General features: G+C 34.5%; 1 protein-coding gene across 3 annotated transcripts in view; it reads right to left on the minus strand.

The window, feature by feature from the left end:
- Positions 1-23860, minus strand: part of PTPRK (protein tyrosine phosphatase receptor type K) — a 541453-nt gene that overhangs the window by 21684 nt on the left and 495909 nt on the right. Inside the window, exons 14-20 of one of the 3 annotated variants that reach the window (XM_045805583.2) lie at positions 17807-17945; positions 9688-9848; positions 7856-7891; positions 5932-5943; positions 3461-3645; positions 1687-1774; positions 539-615 (exon numbers count right to left, since the gene is read on the minus strand). In XM_045805583.2, the coding sequence (XP_045661539.1) occupies positions 539-615; positions 1687-1774; positions 3461-3645; positions 5932-5943; positions 7856-7891; positions 9688-9848; positions 17807-17945 (698 nt within the window). The remainder of the gene's footprint in view (positions 1-538; positions 616-1686; positions 1775-3460; positions 3646-5931; positions 5944-7855; positions 7892-9687; positions 9849-17806; positions 17946-23860) is intronic. The other 2 variants (XM_045805582.2, XM_045805581.2) reach the window with 2 other exon arrangements.

Consider the following 23860-nt stretch of genomic DNA (forward strand, 5'->3'; position numbering starts at 1 on the left):
TATCCAGCTTCTCACATGTTTGGGGGAGGGGAAGAATAAAAACCAGAAACAGAAATCATCAACAAATAAAACTCGAGTACATCATAACTTGTCAAAAGCTAAAAAGGGTCCTGTTTTTCTAAACATAGCAAAGGGAAGGAGGTAAAATAGATCTTCACACATGTAAAGGAGTTACAAAAAAATGAACATAGATATACCGTATGAGGCTACTTAGGTGAAGCATGCAGAGGTAACTAGTATTAAGCATTAGTAAGAACTGTAATTAAGAGGAGTTATATTAAATATTTATAATAGGGTGCTGTTATTTACATATAGTGGTACTTACATCCCTGTACAGCCAAATCTACAGCCCAAACCAAAGTCAGGTGTGAAAGAAAGCACAACAGCGTCAGTGAGTACTAGGACGTAGAACAAGGAAAAGTGTACAGTTTGTTCTTTATTTTAAAAAGCTAGCAATCACTTTATAGGTAATAACAAGCAAAAAGATTCACATATATAAGCCAACAAACTGGGCACACCAAACTATAAAAATACTTACATCTATATAGTTGGCATTAATGTAATCAGAAGAAGGATCATCTTCAACAGGTTGCAGAATTACTCTGGAGTGGTCATCTAAAGTTTTTAAACAATAAAATAAAGCTATTAAATTTCCCCTCTGTTCCGAGACAATGACCTCCGTAGAGAGTTGAAATAATTCAGGGGTTGCTGATAGCTTATGTATAATAGGCTACTATTCGAATTTCCTTAAAGAAATACAAGAAGTTTGATGAGCTCAGTACTTATTATAATATTCTGTTAATAAAGCTTCAATGACTAGCATCTTCATAGTTAGGAAGTTTTGAGGGACCATGGGAATGTCCGATGAATCATCATTTGGAGTCATGGATTTGTCTAAAGGACTGAACTCGTTTTAACTTCTAATTTTCCTTCTTAGATCTGGTTTTAAACGGGTGGGACCCATTCCTGCTGCACTTTACAGCAAATGGGCCACAGAACGAGAGAGTGAATTTTGAAACCTCTGCTCTCGACTTCTTACTTCTTGGGAGTCAAGGTTGAATTCTGATGTATTCAGAAGATATTTTAAAATAATTTAAATGGCGATCTGAGTGGGCCAAGTACATCACTAGCTGGTTACAAACTAAACTATGCTACTTTCCTTACCATTCCTGTGGTTTCATAGGATAACCGATTTATTTAAACCCATGCCAATACCTTGAAGCTAATGAAGTCCCTACTAACAAGGAACACGGAGCGGCAGGAGTTTGGGCACTCGGTCCACGGAAGAAATAAAGGTTATATGGAAAGAATAACACTCTGGCCTTGAGTATGTTTGGTAGAAGTGTTAAAGCAATTTATCACTGAAAAGACCTTTGTTTTTCATTATCCTGATACTCTGCTGTCCATAACACCCTCACGTGTTTACGTGCAAACATAAAATCAAACAGCATGTTATCTCCACAGGGTGAAGAGTCTGAGTCAATTTAATTAAGGAAGACGACGACAACTTCAGAGTCACTGCCAATAGCCAATGCTGTTTTAATATTAAATAGATGACTTTATAAACAGATGTGCCACCCTCTGGGATTTTTTAAAAGTTTACACCCACATCCGGAGGACTTGCTACTTAATATTTATCTTCTACACACGATATTTACATTCAGCAAGCGTTGAATGAGAACTTACATGCTATAATGTTTCCATATCGATTTTTTGCTCTATTTTGGTCTTTTTTAGCTACATCCCAAGATGCAGACTGTCCTTCAAAGAAGCTCTGGAAAAAGAAAGTGACAAGAAGACTGAATTTAACTCCTTTTCTTGGATCAGGTTTATCTGTTCTGAAGACCAAAATAATAAAAGCCACTTTTCTCAGGGAGGAAGGGAGTCCTAGAGGAGCAAACAAGTTCTCTTTTCAGATCTCAAAGCTTGTTTGTTGGACTCCTACTTGTTCATTTTGCATTGGACTGAGTTCAAAATAAGGACAAAAAACAACTTTAGGGAAAAAAAAGAAGCTTGAAACGATTTCAAATTTAGGATTGCTACAATTCTGAGAGGTGGAAGTAGAGAAAGCATCAAAACGTCAAAACTATTTTTAATGAGTCTCTTTCAAATGTTTTTCCCTTAGCATTTATAACAGGAAAAAGAAAACCTGTTTTCCCCCATAATTATTCATTAAATCGTGTGCAATACCTCCCATTTCGGTTTCTTTGAAGATCATGAAAAGGACTGAGTCTCTACAACAAGGGACCATATGAAAATTAAAAAGAGTCCCCATGTCCAAGGATCTTGGAACAGATGAATTTGCTGACTGGTTTAATTACCATATGCAGCAATTTAAAATATGGGTACAGATTTCTTTTTGCAGTAACACTTAAACTTTGCTCAACACAGGAAATGGGGTCTTCAAAGAATCAACGGTTTTTGAAGTGAGGTACACAGGAATGCACATGAAATGAACAAAAAAACCCAGCTCTGGCAGAATCTTGTAATTCCTTGCACTATAGTGTTGCCCCGGCATAGTGTTTCCGGTGTGTACTGAAAACCAACTTTCACAATTCACAGCTAATTTTATTTGCTCCCAAACTCAGGGATGTCAGCAATCTAAATAAAATACAGACTTCAAAGATTCTTCATGCAGTCGAACGCATTGGAGGTGGTCTTTCAAAGTCAAGTACTGCTTGGATTCTTTCACTTTAAACACGTGTATACGGAGGTTGTGAGTATGGAGGTGGAGGAATGTCCTTCTGTGCCCGAGGCTGACACTTCTCAGTAAATGCCGAGCGGCAAAGGAACTTTGTCCTTTTTGCTGTATTATGTTTATTGAGATGTTCAGTGTAAACCACTTCCTGTGCAGTATGACTTATACTTGTATTTTGGATTTAGGAGGAAGGGGAAATGAAGTTGGAAGAAGAATTTCCCACATCCTTCTTTTGGCTTCTTAATGTTGTCTAGATTCGCAGTGCTCTGTTTTTCTTCCCGGCCACCTTCAACCAATAAGCCACACACAAAACTACGAGTGACAAGCAGTACCTTTAGAACACACATATCGACCCCACTTCTCAACACAGGTCAACAAGCAAAGAGGCAGAGAAGTACCTACTGCTTCTGTCATTCAAATGGCTGAATCTGTGGTGATACAGTGGGACTCAAAGGATCCTGTTAACAGACTTTTCAGGAGGGAAATATAAGGTCTAACAAAGTGGTTTTTAAAGAGCACAGTAACATTCTGGAATCCAACATTTAAGAATTCTTCGAGTGAATTTCGACCCAGAAAGTGCCCTCTCTTTCAACTCCGTCTACCCCTTCTCCCCGCATACACATTTGAGAATATTCTCAGAGACACAAGATTAGAGAGTCCACGGAGTAGACTCCACTCCTTGTGATGTTAAAGGGAGAAAAAAATGGAAAATTCCACTATTATGATTAGAAATAAAATTTAACACAGCATTGAAACTTTCACCTCATATTCCTCTTTGAACCCATAGCTGTCTGATGTCTTCATGAGATTAATGTGCTGCAGGAGGTCGGCAACCCTGATGGCTGGGTGCAGCTGTCCCGTCTGGTAAGGGGATTCTGTCCCCTCACAGAGGTAGCGAGGTACATCTAGAAGACGACTGGACTCTGCTGTGGCACTGTGGTTCTCATCTGGCAGTTTTCAGATTCCAGAAGATTAAAAAAAAGACAAAGTTATCTTGTTTAATATATATCAATGCAAAGAAGACTGTAAGAACTTAAGATTTTTCTGATAACAGGAGGAAGAAAAAAGAAATATAGCCTAGATCTAGGGCGGCTTCCCTACAAAGACAAAGCCTTTCACATCAGCTCAAGGGATGAGGTCAGAGTATATTATGTTTATGTCAGTGAGATAACGGATGCTGTGAGATGTAGACATATGATCCATTTTTAGAAAGTATAAGTGGGAGATTTTGCTGTGTTCTTCCTTTTTCTTGTATCTGCGGTCACAGCAGCATAGAGTAGGACCAGAAGATCAAGTTGTCAACTGGAGAGGTGTTTTCATTGGCGGGTAAACTGAACACATGCCTTCCCCACCATATCCCAACCTCGCTCACAGACCCCATCTAGGCAACCCATCCCCATAGGGCTGTTCTCTGTAGCCTTGTGGGCCTATTCTGCCACCTGGGGCTTCTAAGCATGGGACAGTCCTGACTGGGAAACACAGGCGTTCTACAGAATCATCCCCGGGCCCCACTGTATCCATTAGCCGGGTTATATGTGCATTTATACTGTCTCTACTCCTTTAGGTTATTATGATGGTTGTTGCTTTTATTGTAAGTCTATTTTGACTTCTGCGGCCGCTGTGAGAAAGAAACTAGGGTACGTCTCTGGGGCAAAATGCATTGGCCATTCCTCTGGAATTCTTCCCTGACCCATCCAAGCTGAGCTACATGGCTCCTTTGTTATGTTCCCATGGCCTCCTGTCTATGTGTCCTCTCCCTGAGTCTGTATTTTAGACATTTGTTTCCTGATCTCTTTCTTTTCACTAAATTCTGAATGCTTTAAGTGTAGAGAGTCACAGTTGTCTTTTTATTCCTCGTGACTGGCGCAAAGTAGTCACTCAGTAAATACATCAGTGAATGAATTCGTTAAAATAGACTGAACCCCTCACCACCCATATTTAAGTGTAGTCTCCATCCCCATTGTGTTATTAGCTGAAAATGAAACTTTTAAGTCTCTTTATGTCAAGGGAAGAAATAAACAAGAACATTATACCTATGAAGAATAAATATTATTTTAATGACCACAGCACTAATCATTACAATGAGAAAAAACATGCTTATATTTACCACATTGAAACTTACCACTTTAAAAAAAAAAAACAAATGTTTTAAGGGGTGTTATTTTGGAAAGCATTATACTGCCATATTCATTAACAGAAGAGAAAGTACACTCTTAGGGGAACCTTTGTTTATAATGATAATGCATACTGTAGAGAGCGATATTTAATTAACAGTTAAACATATTTCAAGTGCTGGTACATTTGCCTGCTCTATCACCAACTCTACAAATAGGATATGGCAAAAAATGAATTGTTGTCCCCATGATAAACATTTTTTCTTCCTGGAGAAGGGGGAAAAAAAAAAAAGAACCCCACAATCAGATTTGTGTGCGTCTGTAATTTAGTTTGATTGCACTTATTTTACTTCCCCTTATTAGGCTGAATGTTTTTTTTTTTCCCTGTTTCTTTTTCTTTTCTTTCTTTCTCTTTTTTTTTGGCATTTACTTCTAAAAATATCACATTGATTCCAAAAAAACCCTGGTGAATTCTGTTGTGACCTAACCACTCGTATCAGGTTTTGCCCACCCCTCTACACACCAACATTTGCTAGCAAACATGATTCATGAGCTTCCTTTACTTCCTATGAGACTACACTCAACTGATCTATCTTTGCTAAAATATTACAATCGATAGATTGACATAAAGGTTAACATAAAAATTAAATTGAGAAGCCACTGATTTGGGCACTGTCACAGAATATACAATTTAGGATGAGAAGAGGACAGATAATGTCGGAGAGGCAAAATACAATCACCCAAGCTGGAATGCGGCAGCCCCAGACCTCATATCATACCTGCCGGAGCAGCGGCATATTCACAGTTGTAAAAGGCTCAATGAGAAACAAAGAATTCACCCATATTCCAAATCTTACATGGCATGTCCAAGATGAAATAGACAGTGCTTTTTGTTTTGCATTAAGCTTTAACACATTAATACAATGAGCAGTATTCATTAAAATAATCACATATGAATTATTAATCTCAATACATTTCCACCTCATTACACCACCTAATAATGTCGCTAGTAGGGAGAGTACATGTTCTAATCATTATCCTTATCACACATTTAAGAATAATAACTTTGAATATATCCCTGATGGAAAGGTTTTCTAGAATTCTTTGCAATGCACTTACCAGTTATAGGGACTTTAACCCAATGAAGCAGTAAAACACAAAAAAACAAAAATATGAATCAATATGAAAAGTTTTGAAGAGCTTTTAAGATCAGTACGTAGGTATTAATATCAAGCAATATTTGAAGATTTCAAAAATTGCTTTACAAATACAAAATCAAGTGGATGCAAAATAACTGTAAACACTATGATTCCAAGAATGATGAAAAATGCAACAAATCATTTCTACATCTGATATGATTAATGAGATTTAGCTTTTAAAGAATAATTTTTAAAAAAAAATCAACCAGCTTGACTTTCAAAATGAAATAAAATGCATAACAACTGCTTATATGGATAGATTTTATGACTATTGTGTTAACGCTAGCCTTCCTTAAACATAAATATCCCTTTTCACAGGGAAAATTGCTACAATAATCTTTTAAACGTTACAGTTTGTAAAATTCACATATATTATTTCATTTTCTTTTTACAAAGCTGTGACAAAGTTTACAGATGGGAAAGCGAAGACATAAGGCTCTTTCATACGTTCCTATTGTGAGTCCCCAGGAGAACTGAGACTTGGACCCAATTCAACATTTTCCTAGAATATTACCGTAATGAAATTTTAACATTTAGGTAACTAAGTTTTCCTCAGTGAGTTTTTAATATTTTAATTGAATTTTATTTATTAATTTGATGCTGACAGCATTCTACAGCATTCTGCTTAACAGAAGATGACATTTTCAGAGGCATTTGGTGCCATTCCAATGATCATGATTCCTGGCTCCTCCCTACATGATTGGGCACCCACTGGGATGACTTCCCCAGTTTACTTCCCTGCCATTATTGGTGTGGACCTCAAAAGGAGAGTACAATCAGAGAAAGAGAACATTGACTTCCAGATTGTTTCAGAATATATATTCTTTATATTATAAAATTGTAAGTTTAATAATTATTTTAGTAAAATGTATGGTTCCCAAATATTTTAAAAATGTACTTAAATGTTGAATACATGGAAAATAAAAATGCACATTAAATGTAAGATAAAGTTTTATGTTCACAAGAAATTTGAATTTTTATATTTAATGAGAATTGGGAACTTTTAAGATATATTTACCTGGCAATTTCCATATTTTTTGGTTATATCTTAAATATTAGAAACACAGGGGTAAAACTAATACAGAACTTCTTAACATATAAGCAAGCTGGTCATGAATCATTGGTGTGTAATTAGTCAAGGAATAGAGTACAAATTAAAATGAAACTCTTTCCATTCTTAAATATACAGTTAAACATTAATTTTACATTTGAAAAGGCCTTATTCATCACTAGCAATACCATTTGTCTTAGATGTTGTATAGTGGTAAACCTTGGCTTATTCTAGATTTCTTGAAGGATAACACATCACATAAGATGCATATAAAATGCAGAACTCCACATCAATATTGTAGTAACTTTACCTGCACTTATAAATTCTTAATAAAGACAAAAGTAAAGCAAATGCACACATTCTTAATGTTTCCTTGGAAAAGTGTTCTTTAGTTGCTATAAATTTAGGAGGATTGAGAAAAATCTTTCCATCAAGTAGATTTTTATATATAAACTAATCATTTAGGTAGCATTGGCCTCTGAGATGGGTGCATTTGGGTCATTCTGCTAACCTGCATATGTAAATGTTAGTCATCTACTAAGGGTCACTGTACTTTTGCTCCAAATCTAACAGAACCAAGACTTTAAAAATATGTTGTTTTAAAAAAAGCATTTTACTAATTTGAAATCCATTAGATCTGATTGTTTTGATGACAACATGATAAGATCATGACTTAATTTTCAAAATCAAGCTGCTTCCTACACTGTAAATAATTACTGTGTAGACAAAGCTATAACTCATGCAAGGATGTGTGATCCATGCAAGAAAGAATGATAAAGAATTAGGGCCTCACCTAACACAGCAGTCGGCACAAGTGGATCATTGGGCACTGCAGGAAAACAGAGCTCATGAAGGAATATATTGCCCTAAAGTTGTATTTTACATTTTTCCTTTAAAACAGATTTTTGCTATCTTAAGAAAGACAACTATTCAACTTTCTTTGATTATTATAACCTGCAAAGATAAAATTCTCTTTTTCAGCTTGGGTTATCTCAAAACACCAGGAAAGGTGCCTATAATTAAAGTTCAGTATTCTGCTCAATTTTAAAAGCCAGGAAGATTCAACTGGACATTATAAAGATCATAAAATGGGGGGTGGGACCCATTTAGATCTCTCAAGTGCAAGATACTTAGAGAAATAATGATCTCATTTTCATTCCAAATAAATTTTTTACAGCAAGCTGTAAGAAATAAGAGTTAATCCTTCTTCCAAGTTTGTAAGTGGATATCTTTAGTTAGTTACACTGTTGAATTCAAGCTTCCTAATAAAGTACTAGCATAGGCAATAGGTAGAAAAGTTTGGGGAACAAAAATGCTTTCAAATCCCTTTTGATTAATTATTAAATCAAGTGGTTAGAGAAATGGTACATCCATATTTTCAGCAAAACTTATTTTCAACAAAAATAATATTTTATGTTGTTCTCTATCACTTATAGTGAAATAGAAGTAAAACAGATGAAAAAGGCCCTATCATGATTAAAATTAAATTCCAAAATGACTCATACAGCATTATAGCTATTATACACATCAAGGAAACTTTTCTCCAAGCTGAACATTTCAGGAAAAACACCTTCCCTTTCTGAAAAGACATAAACACACACAACCTACAAATACTTTATTTTCTCAACCTCACCATTACATATGTGTATAATCTGTATAGGAAATAATACTTATTTTGTTAGCTTCTTTCCTTATATACATGTTTCAGACTGGAGTAAGCAATCTCTGGAGTCTGTGGCAGAATGCCTCTGTATATGCATGGCCAAGGATACCCATGATTTACCTCCCTCATGCATCACTTTTACATGAGGGTTTGAAGAAACAGTCAGGTAATTTCACTTAAAATTTAAGAACCAAAATAAACACAGTGCTATAGAACAGAATATAAAATTCATAGGAAATTTGAAGATAAACAGTAATATTGATTGTGGGGCAATTATTCAAATCATCCGCCATTGAGGAGTACTTTAGGGTAATGTGTTAAAAGTCCTGCCTTTATAGATCAACATTAGGAATTTTTAATATGGACGAACAGATGGATGGATGGATGGATTTTAGCATTCCCTGCCAATCTCCCAGTTCAAGTAAAAATTTGGATTTCACATCAGATACTTAAGAGCATGTAGTCTCTTCCTTCCCCTAGTTAACGTTTTATTATTGAAATTCTCCAGGAGTCTTTGTAGAATAAGAGAATAATTTTACCCATGCCAATAATTCCCAGAAAGAATTATGATGTTAAAGTTCTAAAGGAACTTTATCTTACACGGAAGAAGACTCAAATGGCAAAATAATTATAAATAAATTCTGAAGTGACTAATTTTATGTAGGCAATCAAGTATTTCAACTTAAGCAATGACATATGATTCGGTTTTCAGTAGTATATGAATATCTTTTATGATACAGTAATAAAAGTCATACAGTTTGCAGTTAAACTAAATCCAGTATCAAGACTGAAAACAAGTCCTCTTAAAAATTCTATAATATTCCCCATCACTTTTTTCTCTTTCTGGCTGCTTTGTCCATCTCTGTTTCACTTTTTCCTCACTATTCAAAGGTAATGTGTTGAATTCAAAGTGATTTAAAGGGCTTCAAAATCACTTATTAAAATTTTAATGAAGAACTTACATCTTGGACTGAAATTATGCTGGTCCATGAAGGTGATGGAAAGAGGATCTTCTGCATGCAGAGTGCTCTGATCCGCATAACTTCGGTCCATAGCATTCACCATGTGAGTCATCTCCTGGCGGGTGTTCCCCATGGCGTCTTTGCGCTTTTTAGCAAGCTTGCTGCCAAGGCAAATACAAATGGGAAACCTTAGTGTGAGGTTCGAAGGAGAGTTGACACCAGCAGTAAGTAGTTCAAGAAAGCTTGGATAAGAATATATATACAGATGTAGTTTGGAATCTCCAAGTTTCCTAATTTCAGGAATTAGGTTTGATATTCAAACAACATCTGCTGGTAGCTATAAAACTATTCGTCATATGGATATTTCAACATTCAAGCGGTCAGTTGAAGCCTTTCATTTCTTGTATCATTAAAATGGTCATAAATTATAACTATGCTTTATGAAAGCCATAAACAAATACTTCTTAGTAAAACTGTTCAAGGAAAATTTAAGCTAAAGCTAAGTTTTGGTTTTCGGGTAATTAATTCTTTTGATCACCTTTTAGAAGTTCTTCTGGGGAATAGCATGACTAGTTTTTAAAGTTTATTTTACTAGAGTCACCCAATTAAAATGCACAAAGAAATACCATTCTTCATTCTCTGTTTTATTATTCAGTAAAAATGCAACACGTGTAGCATTAACATATTTAGCAGCATATTTATAACATGAATCCCAACTTAATCTGGAGAGTTGCAGAATTTACCACTGCTAGATTTAATGCAAATACACATATATATGGAAAAATTATATACCGTGTAAGAAAAGCACCCTGAGAAAAGTTTGGAAAACACAATGTTGACATATTATACAAATGATCATAATCCTGAGTTATAGCCATGGTCAAATCCTAAAAATGTGTTTTAGAACCACATGGCAGAGTCTTAACTGAAGAAGTGTCTTATAAATGCAGCAGGGCAAGCAACTGAGGAGATTCAGAAATTAGTAGAGTGAGACTTTTGAGCTACTCAAATATTGACATCTTTATCTCATATAACAAGGATGTGAAACACATTCTGGTTCTCTGTGAATGTTACACATAAAACATGCAATAAAAAACTATTAAAGGTGTATAAAACATTTATATCACATTAACAAGGCAATTTATATATAATATAAATAAAGGCATTCTAAAAGCCTGTAGTAGCCAGATTATGTTTATGGTAGCAGTTTATGTTGCCTTGGAATTATTCCTCAGTTGTCTGAAAAATGCCATTTCTCAGCTAGATCATTAACTAGGACATATTCTTCTGAATCTCATTAGTATCTGTACTAGAGTAAAGATATTACAAATATTTTTTAAAGGCTCATTTAATGGTTGTGTTTGTGTCCAAGGGCTTTTCCTCTACAAAATTAATGTGGCAATTTGAGAGCTACTCCGGATTTTTCTTCCTGAGAATTACAGTACTTGGCCTCAGGGGGTACATACCCCACACACCCAATATATTGATACAACAGGTTTGACACTTAAATAAGATAGTCAGAAACTAGGTTTTAGGATGCAAATGGCATTAATTTTTTAAAAAGAAATAATAATAATAATGGTAACGACAGTACTAGTAATAAGACGATGACAATAGTATAACAAGAACTACCACCACCACCATCACTACCACGACCACTACCACCATCATTTATTAGTAATATTTGCTGTATTCATTGAAAGAGTTATTATCTCTTTTTTCTAGGCTAGGGGGTAAAAACCCTGCAACAATCTTTCCGATTTGAGACAGGGAATACAAATGAGGACTGCTGCCAGTGCTAAGACATTACACAGAAGGGTAGGGATGGTGGAGAACTGGAAAGCCATTTAGGGAGCAACTCGGCCTAAGTGACTATTGGCATTTGATCCCAGTGTTGAGCCTCCGATTTTAAAAATTACTTTTAAAGACAAGTCATGAATCAGAATATTTATGTTAAATTTCCTGATTTTTTCAAGTCGATCTATTTTTTGAAACCATGTATGGGGCAAATTAAGCATCAGCAGTTCATATTTTTGTCTATAGACTTTACTTTCCAAACTTCCCTCTGGACCGTCATGTAAGTATTTGTTCTTTGACCTACAATGTTCCTTTTCCTCTAATATCTGGTTAGCTCCCATTCTCTCACTGCATCAGGAGGCCTTTCTGATCCCAGTACAACATGCCTCTGGTTAGGTTTCCCTGCCAGGTGGTTTGTTTTGTTTTGTTTTTTCTTTTTTGTTTTTTAAAGCTAGGCATGAAGCCAAAAACGAGGCTTGAACTCACAACCCTGAGATCAAGACCTGAGCTGAGATCACGAATTGGATACTTAACCAACTGAGTCACCCAGGTGCTCCCCTGCTAGGTAGTTTTATAGCACTGTGTTTTCTGCCTATGACAACCCTCACCATACATCAGTGCAAGTATCCTTTTGTTGCCTCACTATGTGTTCCATGGAGAGAAGGACCATCACTCCTAGCACTTAGAGCAGTCTCTGGCACATAGCCTGCACTCAATAAACACTTGCTGAATGGATGAATTAGGCCTGTTATATGCTTCACACTTTTCATTTGTTAATTCAATTAGCAAGAGGATTCTAATTGTATAGATGAATTCATTGAGGCTCAGATAAGTTAAATAACTTGCCCAAGGTTATTTATCTAGTAAGTAGTGAAGAATGACCTGGTTCTGAGCCTAAGCTGTTACAACTATATCCAGTTGCTTTTTTTTTTTTTTAAATGCCACATTACAAGTACATAATATGAAGCATCTACTTGGCTCTAGAAATTAAACATTAGTTGTTATAAATTTGAGAAAAAGAATGTGAATACAGCACAAATGTTTTGCCCCTTAAAAGTGTTAAACAGTAAAAAAACAATTTAAGGAATAACTTCCAATCTTTGTTTCTTGGACAAGAAAAATGAATTCATCCTCAAAATATTTGAGATTGAACTGGATAAAAATAACACAACTTGAAATGTGGATTAAAAATAATGTTAAAATTTTGAGGATGGGGAGTTCAAAGTGTTTAGAAAAGACAGATTTAAACTTTGAGGCTTTACTTTAAAATATATATAATTTATATGTCTATTTTGTGATTAAGGAAAAATAAGAAGCAACTAACTTGTCAAATGTATGGCAGATAAAGTTTTCATGGCAATGAAAAGACTTTTCAGATTCACAAACCTTTGTTAGATGACAAATTATGGGGGGCGGATATAACCTTTGTTCTATTGCCAGCCATGCAAATAGCTTTTATACCTTAGCCCTCACAACAACCCTGTGAGGTAGGCTTTGATTCAGGTTACTAGAAAATAAAAATTGCTATTAGAGTTAAGTGTTTTGATCATGAGTGACAGTCACTATGACAATGCCTATGAAAGTTAGCTCAAAGATCACAACTGGTTTTCTTTTAAATTGTATTTATTTATTTACTTTTATTAAAAAAATCTCCAATTCAGGTTAGGAATGTTTAGATTTAAATTAGGTACGTTTAAGTAGCTTTTAAAATCATATATCTATGACATTCTTTTGAATTACGATTAATGCTAATAGCCCTAAGTATTACAGTAACAGTATCACAACCTACTATATAGCCTAGTATAAAGAAATGCCCATCCACTAAGAAGGCAATCTCATTCTAACATTACAGGTACATCAGTGGTTAATGAAAAGCTTACTGACATTCTTATAAACACTTATTGATTCCTATATGTTTGATGCTTTTTCTCTCTCTGTGCAATATATATATATATATATATATATATATATATATATATATATATATATATAATGTATGTATATATGGTGTACTTCAGGACAGTTAAGCAATTCATTTTGCAACTACTGGAGTTTGACAGATGTGCAAATGACTTTCATTATCAAAGCAGCCAACAGCATAAACTTCTGCAGGTGGATATATGGGTGGGCTATAAAGAGGAAAAGTGTTCCGTAATTGTATGAAATGGTACAGTTAATTACCTTTGGCTTCATCAAACATGATTTAACAAGGATATTATGATTCATCACAATAAGCTAAGAGTGCTGTTAGTTTACACCTGCTTGTTATAGCAGATTATAAGAAGCCAAGCGTTTATAATATTTAAAATACTGGCAGACCTCTGTTATAGTCATTGAGACTCTTACCAAATTTTATTGTAAAGCTAGCTTAAATTTACCTAGTAAAATAAATACTGTGGGATAAATGTTTCCAAGCATACTTAATCACAATTCTTAAGCCTTAAAAGTTGATGAATCAAAATTGATCAAGCAATGTTCAAGAATAATTTTTTTTTTGTATCATTCCTTTGGATTGGATGAATACCCTGGCATCTAAGGTAATAAACTGAAGATGATTAGAGAAATAGAGGGAACAATATTCTCTGTCTTTATTCAAACTAACATTTCACATCTAAGTATAGGGTAAGCTAAGTGTTTAGAAGGAGAAAAGGAAAGAGAGGACACCTCGGTGTGTTTGCGTAGGATCACAGGGTTCTTTTTGGTCTTGGTTTTATAAAATCGTTGCTGGACGTTGTAATAAATTAACTCAATTTTTCTTTCCTAAAAAGACTTTTTTTTTTGTTCCTTTGTCATTGCAACATTATCGTTTTATCCATTTGTTTTTATAAGAGCATACTGCTTGCCTAGATGGCCAGACCAAAGGTGTCCGGAAGTTATAACCCGTCCTGGATTCCTGGAAATGTGGAGAAAGATGTTATCACAGGTCACTATGACCTGACCTGATTTGTAGTATGAGGTATCATGTTTATAAGATACAGGTCTGACTTAAGTAAATAAATGATGTTTTGGGCTGTAGTCTAAAGCTAACAGAAAATTATAAATAAAATTAAAAGTAGCTGAACATACAGAAATACAATATCCCTTTTTAAAAAGATTAACAAAAGAAGTTAATGGTTGAACTTTATATTTTAGAGTCCAGAAAATATCACCAAAATCACAAACATTTTTAAATTTTTTTGTTCTTGTTTTTTGAAAAGGGATACTGCATCTTTAACACATGTAACGTTGTATATCACCCGTTTTCTACTTACAGGTAGTAGGAGTAAGAATAGTAGCTCCTCCTGGCAAGCAAATCACAGACAGTGGAAAAAGAGAAGCAATGGTGAATGAAAAGCGTGACTCTGTCACATTCAATAAAGCAGAAAAATGTGCGTTAAAAAATAAAATAAAATAAAGTAAAATAAAATAAAATAAAAGTCATGTTTTTTTTTGGTTTGCATTTCAATTTGCTCATGCATTTGGTTAGGTATTTTTTTGCCATGCAATTAAACAGACAGATATGCAATAGAAAAATAAAGTTTAAAATACGTAATTTGGAAAACAGCATGCTGATATTTCTCTTGCTGCCAGAAAAATTTAAAAATTAAATGGATTGTGTATTTCAACATGCAGTTAAGCATAATATTATCCATTACCATCGAAAAGCCATGACAGATGGAACTGCTGTGTGTAGAACTTGTACACTAAATTGACTATTTTTCTTTAGATACAAAACATAAATATCTATTAAGTTAATATAGAATATATGCAGAGTGACATCTAAATTTCTAAACAAGTTGCTATATCTTAATGGTACAGGGGTACATACATATATTATGTCAATATACATATGCCCCATGCACCGTATATACGCGGAGATATTTCCACAGTAGATGTATGTGATCATGATATCATACACAAACATTTACTGTATTGAAACATAATTTCAAATTTATGCTGGGAATTAATAATGTATTCATGCTGCACATTTAAAATATAATACATAACCAATGAAAAAATGGCATACATTTGGAAATAATTCAACAGCGTTTAAATTAAAAAAAAATGACATTGTGTTTTGAGAGATGCACTATCCCTTTTCTTAGCCTCAAAACTTACTTTATATATACCCTCAGCTGTAAAATTTTACTAAATTGAATTCCAAACCAGATCTTTACACAAAACTCAAAAATACATAGAACTTTTTTTTAACATGAGAAATATACCTATGTATCTTATTCCCAGTGAGGGATAAAGTCTTGAGAAACTTAATTTCCCATAAAAATAAAGATCATAAGAGACTAAAATAGTTTGCCTTTACATTGTTTTTATTATAAATTTGTGAATTAAAAGGGAAACATTATGTACTAAAACTGACTAAGCTTGATACTATGCAATATGGTTATAAAATCTATGCCTTTGTGTATGTATAATAAACATATTTGTGATTAAATCATACACGATACATGTGTGACATACTACATATGAGTAAAAGTCATTACGAAGTTGCTTAGATAAGGGATTCATGTAATTTAGTTCTAATATTATATATTGGAAGGAAATATATCTAAATATGTAACTTTCTCTGTCTATAAAATTGTAGCTTTTCCAGTCATAAGGGTTGTGGTAAGAAGAGAGACAAAAGCCCTGGCATTCTTTCTATCAAAAGACAATCAATTAATGCATAATTATGAAAAATCAAACATTAAGCATTTTAATAGAGAGGCCGACCATTTAAAATACGAACCAGAAAAAATTTGTACATTATGCAATTTTAGACAGTTGTCAGAGCATTTTACCCACACAAAAATAATCATGCTTAGAGATTATTTTGGTTTACTTTAGGAAATTTATGTTTCAATTTTTTTGTTGTTGTTATTTCTGAAACAGAGGGCCATGGATAAGGAAGGCTACAATAACAAAAAGTGCTGAATATATAACAAATAAAACCAATAAGTTTAACCTAGTTCTACCTGAGTGAGAACCAATTTCATGCTCTCATTTCCAATCTGAAGGGACTGGAATAGTTTTAATTGTGAAGCAAAGTTTGATTAACTCTCTGAACAGTTTAGTTAACTATGCAGATATAAATTTAAATTAAATAGAGACGTAAGATCTGAAAGGTAACAATCAGCCATTTTATTGATCTTGATTGGCAAATTCATATTACTAAAATACTTAAACCTTCCTGTCTCAATTGTGATGTATTCTCCAACCACAGAGGTAGACAACAGCAAAAAGAGAAAGCACTATTAGGGAAAGCACGTATGTAGCTAATTTAACACAAAACACTATAATGCATACCTAATGTTTCTAATGCAGATGTGTCTTCTCCAACATATATATCTCCAGGGGATAATTGTAAAGAGGCAATACATTAAAATAAACTCTGATGGAATGATTAAACATGTAGTATGAGTCTTATCTATACTGTTAATGATTTATTTTGAGTATAAAACAATCTTAATAGTATTTGATTTAATGTAATGTAAGCAACATCAATTAATATTTGATATAATCACAATTTTCAAACAGATCTATACACAAAGCTATTTTAGGACTGTATTCTGCATGTAAAGACTTGTTTAAAAATCCTTCCAAACTGCAGTATAATCTAAAACGTATGATTGGAAGGATAAGATAATGCCTTGCAGATAATGACATTTTATAGAATGGAAGGAAGTTCAGGTCATAAAGACTGTATACTTCGAAAGGTTTTTCAGCAGGAGTATACTTTAATCTCCTGAATAGAGTTCAGTTTAAAATCCAGTAGGTCTTAATATTTTCATAGAATTCCAGGAGATGGCGATATTGGTTGATATTATATAGAAGACTAATGTTCAATTATAAAAAAAAAAAGGCTTTTCATATTAATGTGCTGAAATATTTAGTCAGTGCATATTTAATATACAATTTCACAATATTTAGATTCTTCTCATATCTTACTTGTAGCTAACATTTAGCAAAATAGAGTAAGAGTACAAACTAATCCACAGACCTTAATCTAAGTGTAAGAAATACTTTTGCCATGATTAGTAAATAACATTTCAAAATATAAGATAATGAATATCTCAAGTATCTCTGCATTTGAGAAATGTAAATTCATACATACTTTCAAAGTTAACTTGACAAAAAGTATATGTTTATATCCAAAATGAAACTGCAAAGAAGCGATTTAATTTATTTAAAAACCATGAGAAACAGACTCAGATGCTGGCAACACTGTCAAAATTCAATTCTTCTTGTTTGTTCTATTTCAAAAGAGCTCAAGGAAACAAAACAGTACTTGAAAACTAGTGACATAAATGGTAGGTGAATGGGACAGAACAAAATCAGGCCTTACCTTTTTTTTACAATTAGTATGACAACTAGGAGGAGGAGGATGAACACCAGAATTCCAGCACTAATTCCTGCTATTTTCACCACTCTGTCTGTCTGCTTGGCTGGGTCTGGAATCACTTCTGGTTCTTCTGTTGCTGCTGCTAAATGAATTTAAAAAATAAGTTACTGAAAGCAGCTAATTATCACAGAATGAAAATTAGTCCCAGCCAAAAATTACCACAAAAAGAGAACTTGTTTATTTTATTTGAATAAAAATAACCTGAATATATAAATACAAAAGCATGTTGAACTACAGCATAAGGGATTTAGGGTAGAGATAAGGGGAAAACCTTCTGAATAGGGAATTGTTAACACATAAAAATAAAACAAAACCTAGAAAAGACTATCAAAGGGGATGGTGAACTACTTTTCTCCAAATGTCTGTAAAAGTCAGACGCAAGATTTTTACCATAGGAATGGAAAGAGATGGTGTCAGATTTAGGGATTCATTTGTTTGCTGGCGCATTCAGCAAACACTTTCTGAACTCAAGCACTTGGTGCTGTGCTTGGCCCTTCATGGTAGTTGTCAATAGCACTTGCCCGGGACACAAGAGGTTAGGTTGAATAATGCCTTGTCTAGTGGAGGTGTTGGGTTATGATTTGATATACAAGATTTAAAAGGAATAGTTGGTTTGGAGGAAAAGAAAAGACAAATACATCAAGGAAGATTCACATTCTCTTTAAAATTAAAACCCAGCTAATAAACTTGGGAAACAGAACTTTGAAAAGATAAAGTTGTTTTATTATTATTTCAAAAATTCTTTTTTTTTTCAAAAAAATTCTTTTTTTTTGGTTCCAATTTCTTTTTTATTTAAATTCTAGTTAGTTAACATATAGTGTAATATTGGTTTCAGGAGTAGAATTTAGTGGCTTATCACAACACCTTTAGTGGCTTATCACCTTCCCTTTTTTCCTTTTTTTTTTTTTTTTGATAAGTAGGCTCCAGCATGGAGCCCAACACAGGCCTTGAACTTGTGAGACCAAGATCTGAGCTGAGACCAAGAGAAGGGCGTTTAACAGACTGAGCCATGCAGGTGCCCCACAACAAGTGCCTCCTTAATACCCATCACTGATTTAGCTCATCCTCTGCCCACCTCCCTCCAGCAACCCTTGGTTTGTTTTCTATAGTTAAAAGAGTCTCTTATGGTTTGCCTCCCGCCCCTTTCCCCCCACAACTTCTATCTTCTAAAACAGCATTTCTCAATGTTTCTAGATCCATGCTCCCTCCTGTTAAGAATCTGGGTGACTCCTAGGATTAGACACGTTTGGGAAAGTGCCTTGAAGTATCCACCACAGTGTGAAAAGATGGTGGCTGAATGAACAAACGAACACCTAAATTTAACCTCATATCTTTCTAATGGATAATTTACAAATTCCTTTTAAAAATTATCAATTGTTCTATATTTCAATTCTTTCTTCATGAGCATCTCTGTCTTGGCTTCCAAACCCCCTCCCCATGTTTTCACTCCAGGTTCTGCATATCTGCACATCTAAATACCTGCTCCACTTTCCCAACCAGCCACAGTTTCTCCCCAAAAGAGGCAGACACAAGGTTACTAATTTTTAATTTTTCCAAGTAAGAAATTAAAAATAACTAATATATCTAATATCAATATCATTTCATAAAATGGTAATTTAAAGTAAAACCAGCAGGAAACATAGTTTGAAGAAAAGTGTTACAGAAACAGTTTACTTTGTAAAACAATTCACTATAACTGTCTTAATTTATCTTATTTCAATTGGATAAGATAAAACTTCTGCATTGATCCATATTTGGTAACTGTTATTCTCAAGTAGGAAAAGCCTTCAGCTTGTTTCTTCTGGTAAGCAAGGCAGTTTTCCTTTCTGACATGACACTTTCCATATATCCAGGCTTTAGGAAATTTCCAATTTCATTAATTATGAATAGAGGTAGTAAAATGCTTACCACATTTCAAACTACACATTATAGTTCAATTCATCAAGGTATGTATTAAATATATTGGAGATCTCTTCTTTCCCAAGAACAATTTTAGAAATACATATATACATGTATGTGTATGAAAACAGGTGGAATACATTTCAAAGTTGGATATAAAGCTAAAGAGAATACAGGTTGTTTGTAATTCTCAATTGAATTGGTTTAAATAGTTCCTGCTTCAAATAGGGAGACAGAATGTCTGATGTAGAAATCCCTAGAAAAAACTTTAGTGCATGAAACAAATCATCATTATTTATTAATTAATGCTTATTCTCAACAGGTTCTAGGTTATGCTTGGCTTTCAGGGAGTAATGATGGTTGCTTTGTGATTTAACATATCTCAGAATTAAATGTTTCTGAACTCTTTGAAAGATCAATTCTTGTTCAATGAGGTAAGTATATATTTAATATACCATTTTAATTCAACAAAACACATATAATTATGAGATACTTTTCTAAAGATATTATGCTATAAGTAGCATGTATCTCCTAAAAATCTTGAGAACTACTAAGCCCACCAGACAAACTTCAGAATACACATAGGTGCAAACATAAACTCTGATCATGAAGTATGAACAGGCATACTTAATACATAAGTATTAATACTTAATACTAGTCTTAATACTAGCTTAATACAGGTTTACAGTCAGAATGACTAAAATTAACAAGTCAGGAAACGACAAGTGTTGGTGAGGATGTGGAGAAAGGGGAACCCTCTTACACTGCTGGTGGGAATGCAAGCTGGTACAGCCACTCTGGAAAACAGTATGGAGTTTCCTCAAGAAGTTAAAAATAGAACTACCCTATGACCGAGCAGTTGCACTACTAGATATTTACCTCAAAGATACAAAAGTCATGAACTGAAGGGGCACCTGCACCCCAATATTTATAGCAGCACCCTCCACAATAGCCGAACTATGGAAAGAGCCCAGATATCCACTGACAGATGAATGGATAAAGAAGATGTGGTATATATATATAATGGAATATTACTCAGTCATCACAAAAAATGAAATCTTACCATTTGCAATGACACGGATGGAACTAGGGGGTATTATGCTAAGTGAAACAAGTCAATCAGAGAGAGACAATTATATGATTTCGGTCATGTGGAATTTAAGAAACAATACAGAGGAGCATAGGGGAAAGGAAGGAAAAATAAAATAAGATGAAATCAGAGAGGGAGACAAATCATAAGAGATTCTTAACTCTAGGAAACAAACTGTGGGTTGTTGAAGGGGTGGGAGGTGGGGGGATGGGGTAACTGGGTGGTTGGGAATTAAAGAGGTCACATGATGTAATGAGCACTGGGTAATATATCCAACTGATGAATCACTGAGCTCTACTTCTGAAACTAACACTACATGTTAATCAACTGAATTTAAATAAAATTAAAAAAAGAAAAAATACTAGCTGGGTTTAATGATTAACAAAACTGACATAAAGATGGATAAATTAATTTCACATTCAGAGATGGAAGAATTTTGTAAGTCTTATTAAATAATATAGATTTGCTGATGAATTAATCTAAACATATTTTCAGAAACAAAAAGCCAAATATAAAAGTAATTTTCTGACCAAAGACACTAATAACCTTGCAAGTAAGTGTATTCAGGGTGTAAAGAAATGAGACTTTTATAACCTGTTATGTAAAACAGTGTTACTACTTTGAAGTCATAGTCTATATGTCTTTGTTAAACACTGGACTTCAATTAATTTTCCCCAAACACTTAAAGAAAAAAACACCAAGTTCATTCATTTGGGTTAAGTAAGGGTGCTTGCCTGTCATGATTACAACTCTTGTGCAGAGTTGTTCATTAAAGCTTCAACATCATTATTAAACTTGAATATAGAAGGCTAATCAAATTCTCCAGGAACATATGATTTGGTGGCTGTTTTCCCTTGATTGTGAATCCTCCTTAAAGTCTTTAGCTGTGACATTTATTATTATTATTATTACTAATATTTTTTTATTAAATGTCCACATAAATTTATTACTTTAGATACTTTAATCACACATACTTTTCCAAGTTCTTGGCCTACTAGAACCAAGGAACATAAATATCCTATTTAAAATCATTCAAGCTTAGAAGATTCATTAATGGAAACACAGAGTAACCCCTAAGTGAGCATTTTCTATTTTCTTCAAAGAAAGTAAAAAGCTATTATAGTGACTGCACCCTTGAGCCCTGTTTATAATTTATGCACATGCACAAAGGCGATGTGGAACACCTCTTTCAGAAATGCTTTACTTTGCCATAAATCTTTACCTTTTTTATCTGTCAAAGAATATTCGAAGAGTCCCTATTGTTCTGAAGCTAGAGGCAGCATAATTCTTTGGACAGTGAGAAAGAACTAAGGCAGTATTTCCTTTTAATTGATCAAATTTATGTGTTGCATTTTTTTTTTTTTTGCAAAATAGTTAAAGTGACCTTATAAATTATGTCCTTCCTCCCACTATGTAAAAAAAACTTACCTAAAAACTTTAGGTAAAAGATTTAGATTAAAAAATATATAAATACCATCAAAATACACAAATTTACTTAAATTTAAAAGCTGCGATCATACATAAACACTCTTCCATTTTCAAGATGGATATGAGAGGTGGAAGCCTCTAAGTTCAATACATTAGGTGATTTCATAACAGCTTTAAAGACACCATCATCCTGTAAATTCCACAAATTCTCCAGGTATTTCACTAGTGCTTTCTTTCCTTCTCAGCTGCAATTCTGAAAACTGTTTACACTCACTTCCCAATCATTAATTTAAATGCTACAATCAGAGGGAGGAAGATGGCGGAGGAGTAAGGGACCTTAATTTTGTCTGGTCCCTGGAATTCAGCTAGATAGTTATCAAATCGTTCTGAATACCTGTGAACTCAACCAGAGATCTAAGAAAAGAATTGCTGCAATTCTACAAATGGAAAAGTGACCACTCCTTGCAAGGTAGGAGGTGCGGAGAAGTGAATTTGAGGCGATATATCGGATGATAAACTGTGGGGTGGGGGGGGAGCCTCCATTAGCTGGCCATCGGAAAGTGATATAGCAGCAAAGCACAATATCAGAACTTTTAGAAGTCTGCTCCAGTGAGGGATGTCTCTGCCTGAAAGGTGCTCAGGTGGCTAAGTGGGGGCATAACACTAGGTGGGACAGTGTGGTCTCAGGATCCCTGGGGTCACAGGAAGACTGAGAGTGCCTGAGTGTGGCAGAGTTCCCAGGCATTGGAGTGGGGAAGTCAGCTGCAATCAGCGAGCCCAGGAGTGGGCTTTCAACTTGGGGTTGCCATAGATTGCGAACCATGGCATGGTCAGGTGACTGTTCTCTGAGCAGGGGGCCAGCAAGAGGCAGAACTGGGGCGAGACTTGCCCTCCCTCCCTGGGAGGAGTGGTGAGGATGCCTGCAGCAAGAGTCTATAGGGTTTGGAGACTTGAAATGGGGTCGTGTGCCTGAGATAAAAATGCTCGGTCACAGGCAGGGTAGCATGGAGTATAGACGGACACAAGGGAGACAGGAGTGATTGACTGCTTTTCTGTGAGGGTGCACCAGGAGTAGGGCCCTGAGCTTTTGGCTCTGGGGCTGGAGATCAGAGGCTGCCATCTTCATTCTCATCCTCTAAAGCAGCGTGGAAAGCTTTCAGGAACAAAAGCCACAGTAGAGCAATCCTGAGCAGATTATTTAGCCTGGCCCCTGGCAAGGGCAGTGCAGTTCTGCCCAGGGTAAAGACACATGATAGTCAGCATAACAGGCCTCTCCCCCAGAAGATCAGCAAGAACATCCAGCTAAGACCAAGTTTACCAATTACACAGAACTGCAAAACTCTAGCACTAGGGGAAAACAGCATATAGAATTCATGTTTCTTTTCTCATGATTCTTTAGTTTTTCAGTTTACATTTTTTTCTTTTTCCTTTTCAGCCAACTTCTTATTTAATCAACTCTTAAGTCTTTTTAATTTTCATTTTTATAGTTACATTCTATCCTTTCATTGTATTTAATTTTATTTTTGTGTATATATATATATATATATATTCTTTCTTTCTTTACAATTTTGGGATCTAGT

The sequence above is a fragment of the Ursus americanus genome, chromosome 11 (genome assembly GCF_024610735.1).
Source record: "Ursus americanus isolate L20-20 chromosome 11, mUrsAme1.1.p, whole genome shotgun sequence".
NCBI lineage: Eukaryota > Metazoa > Chordata > Mammalia > Carnivora > Ursidae > Ursus > Ursus americanus.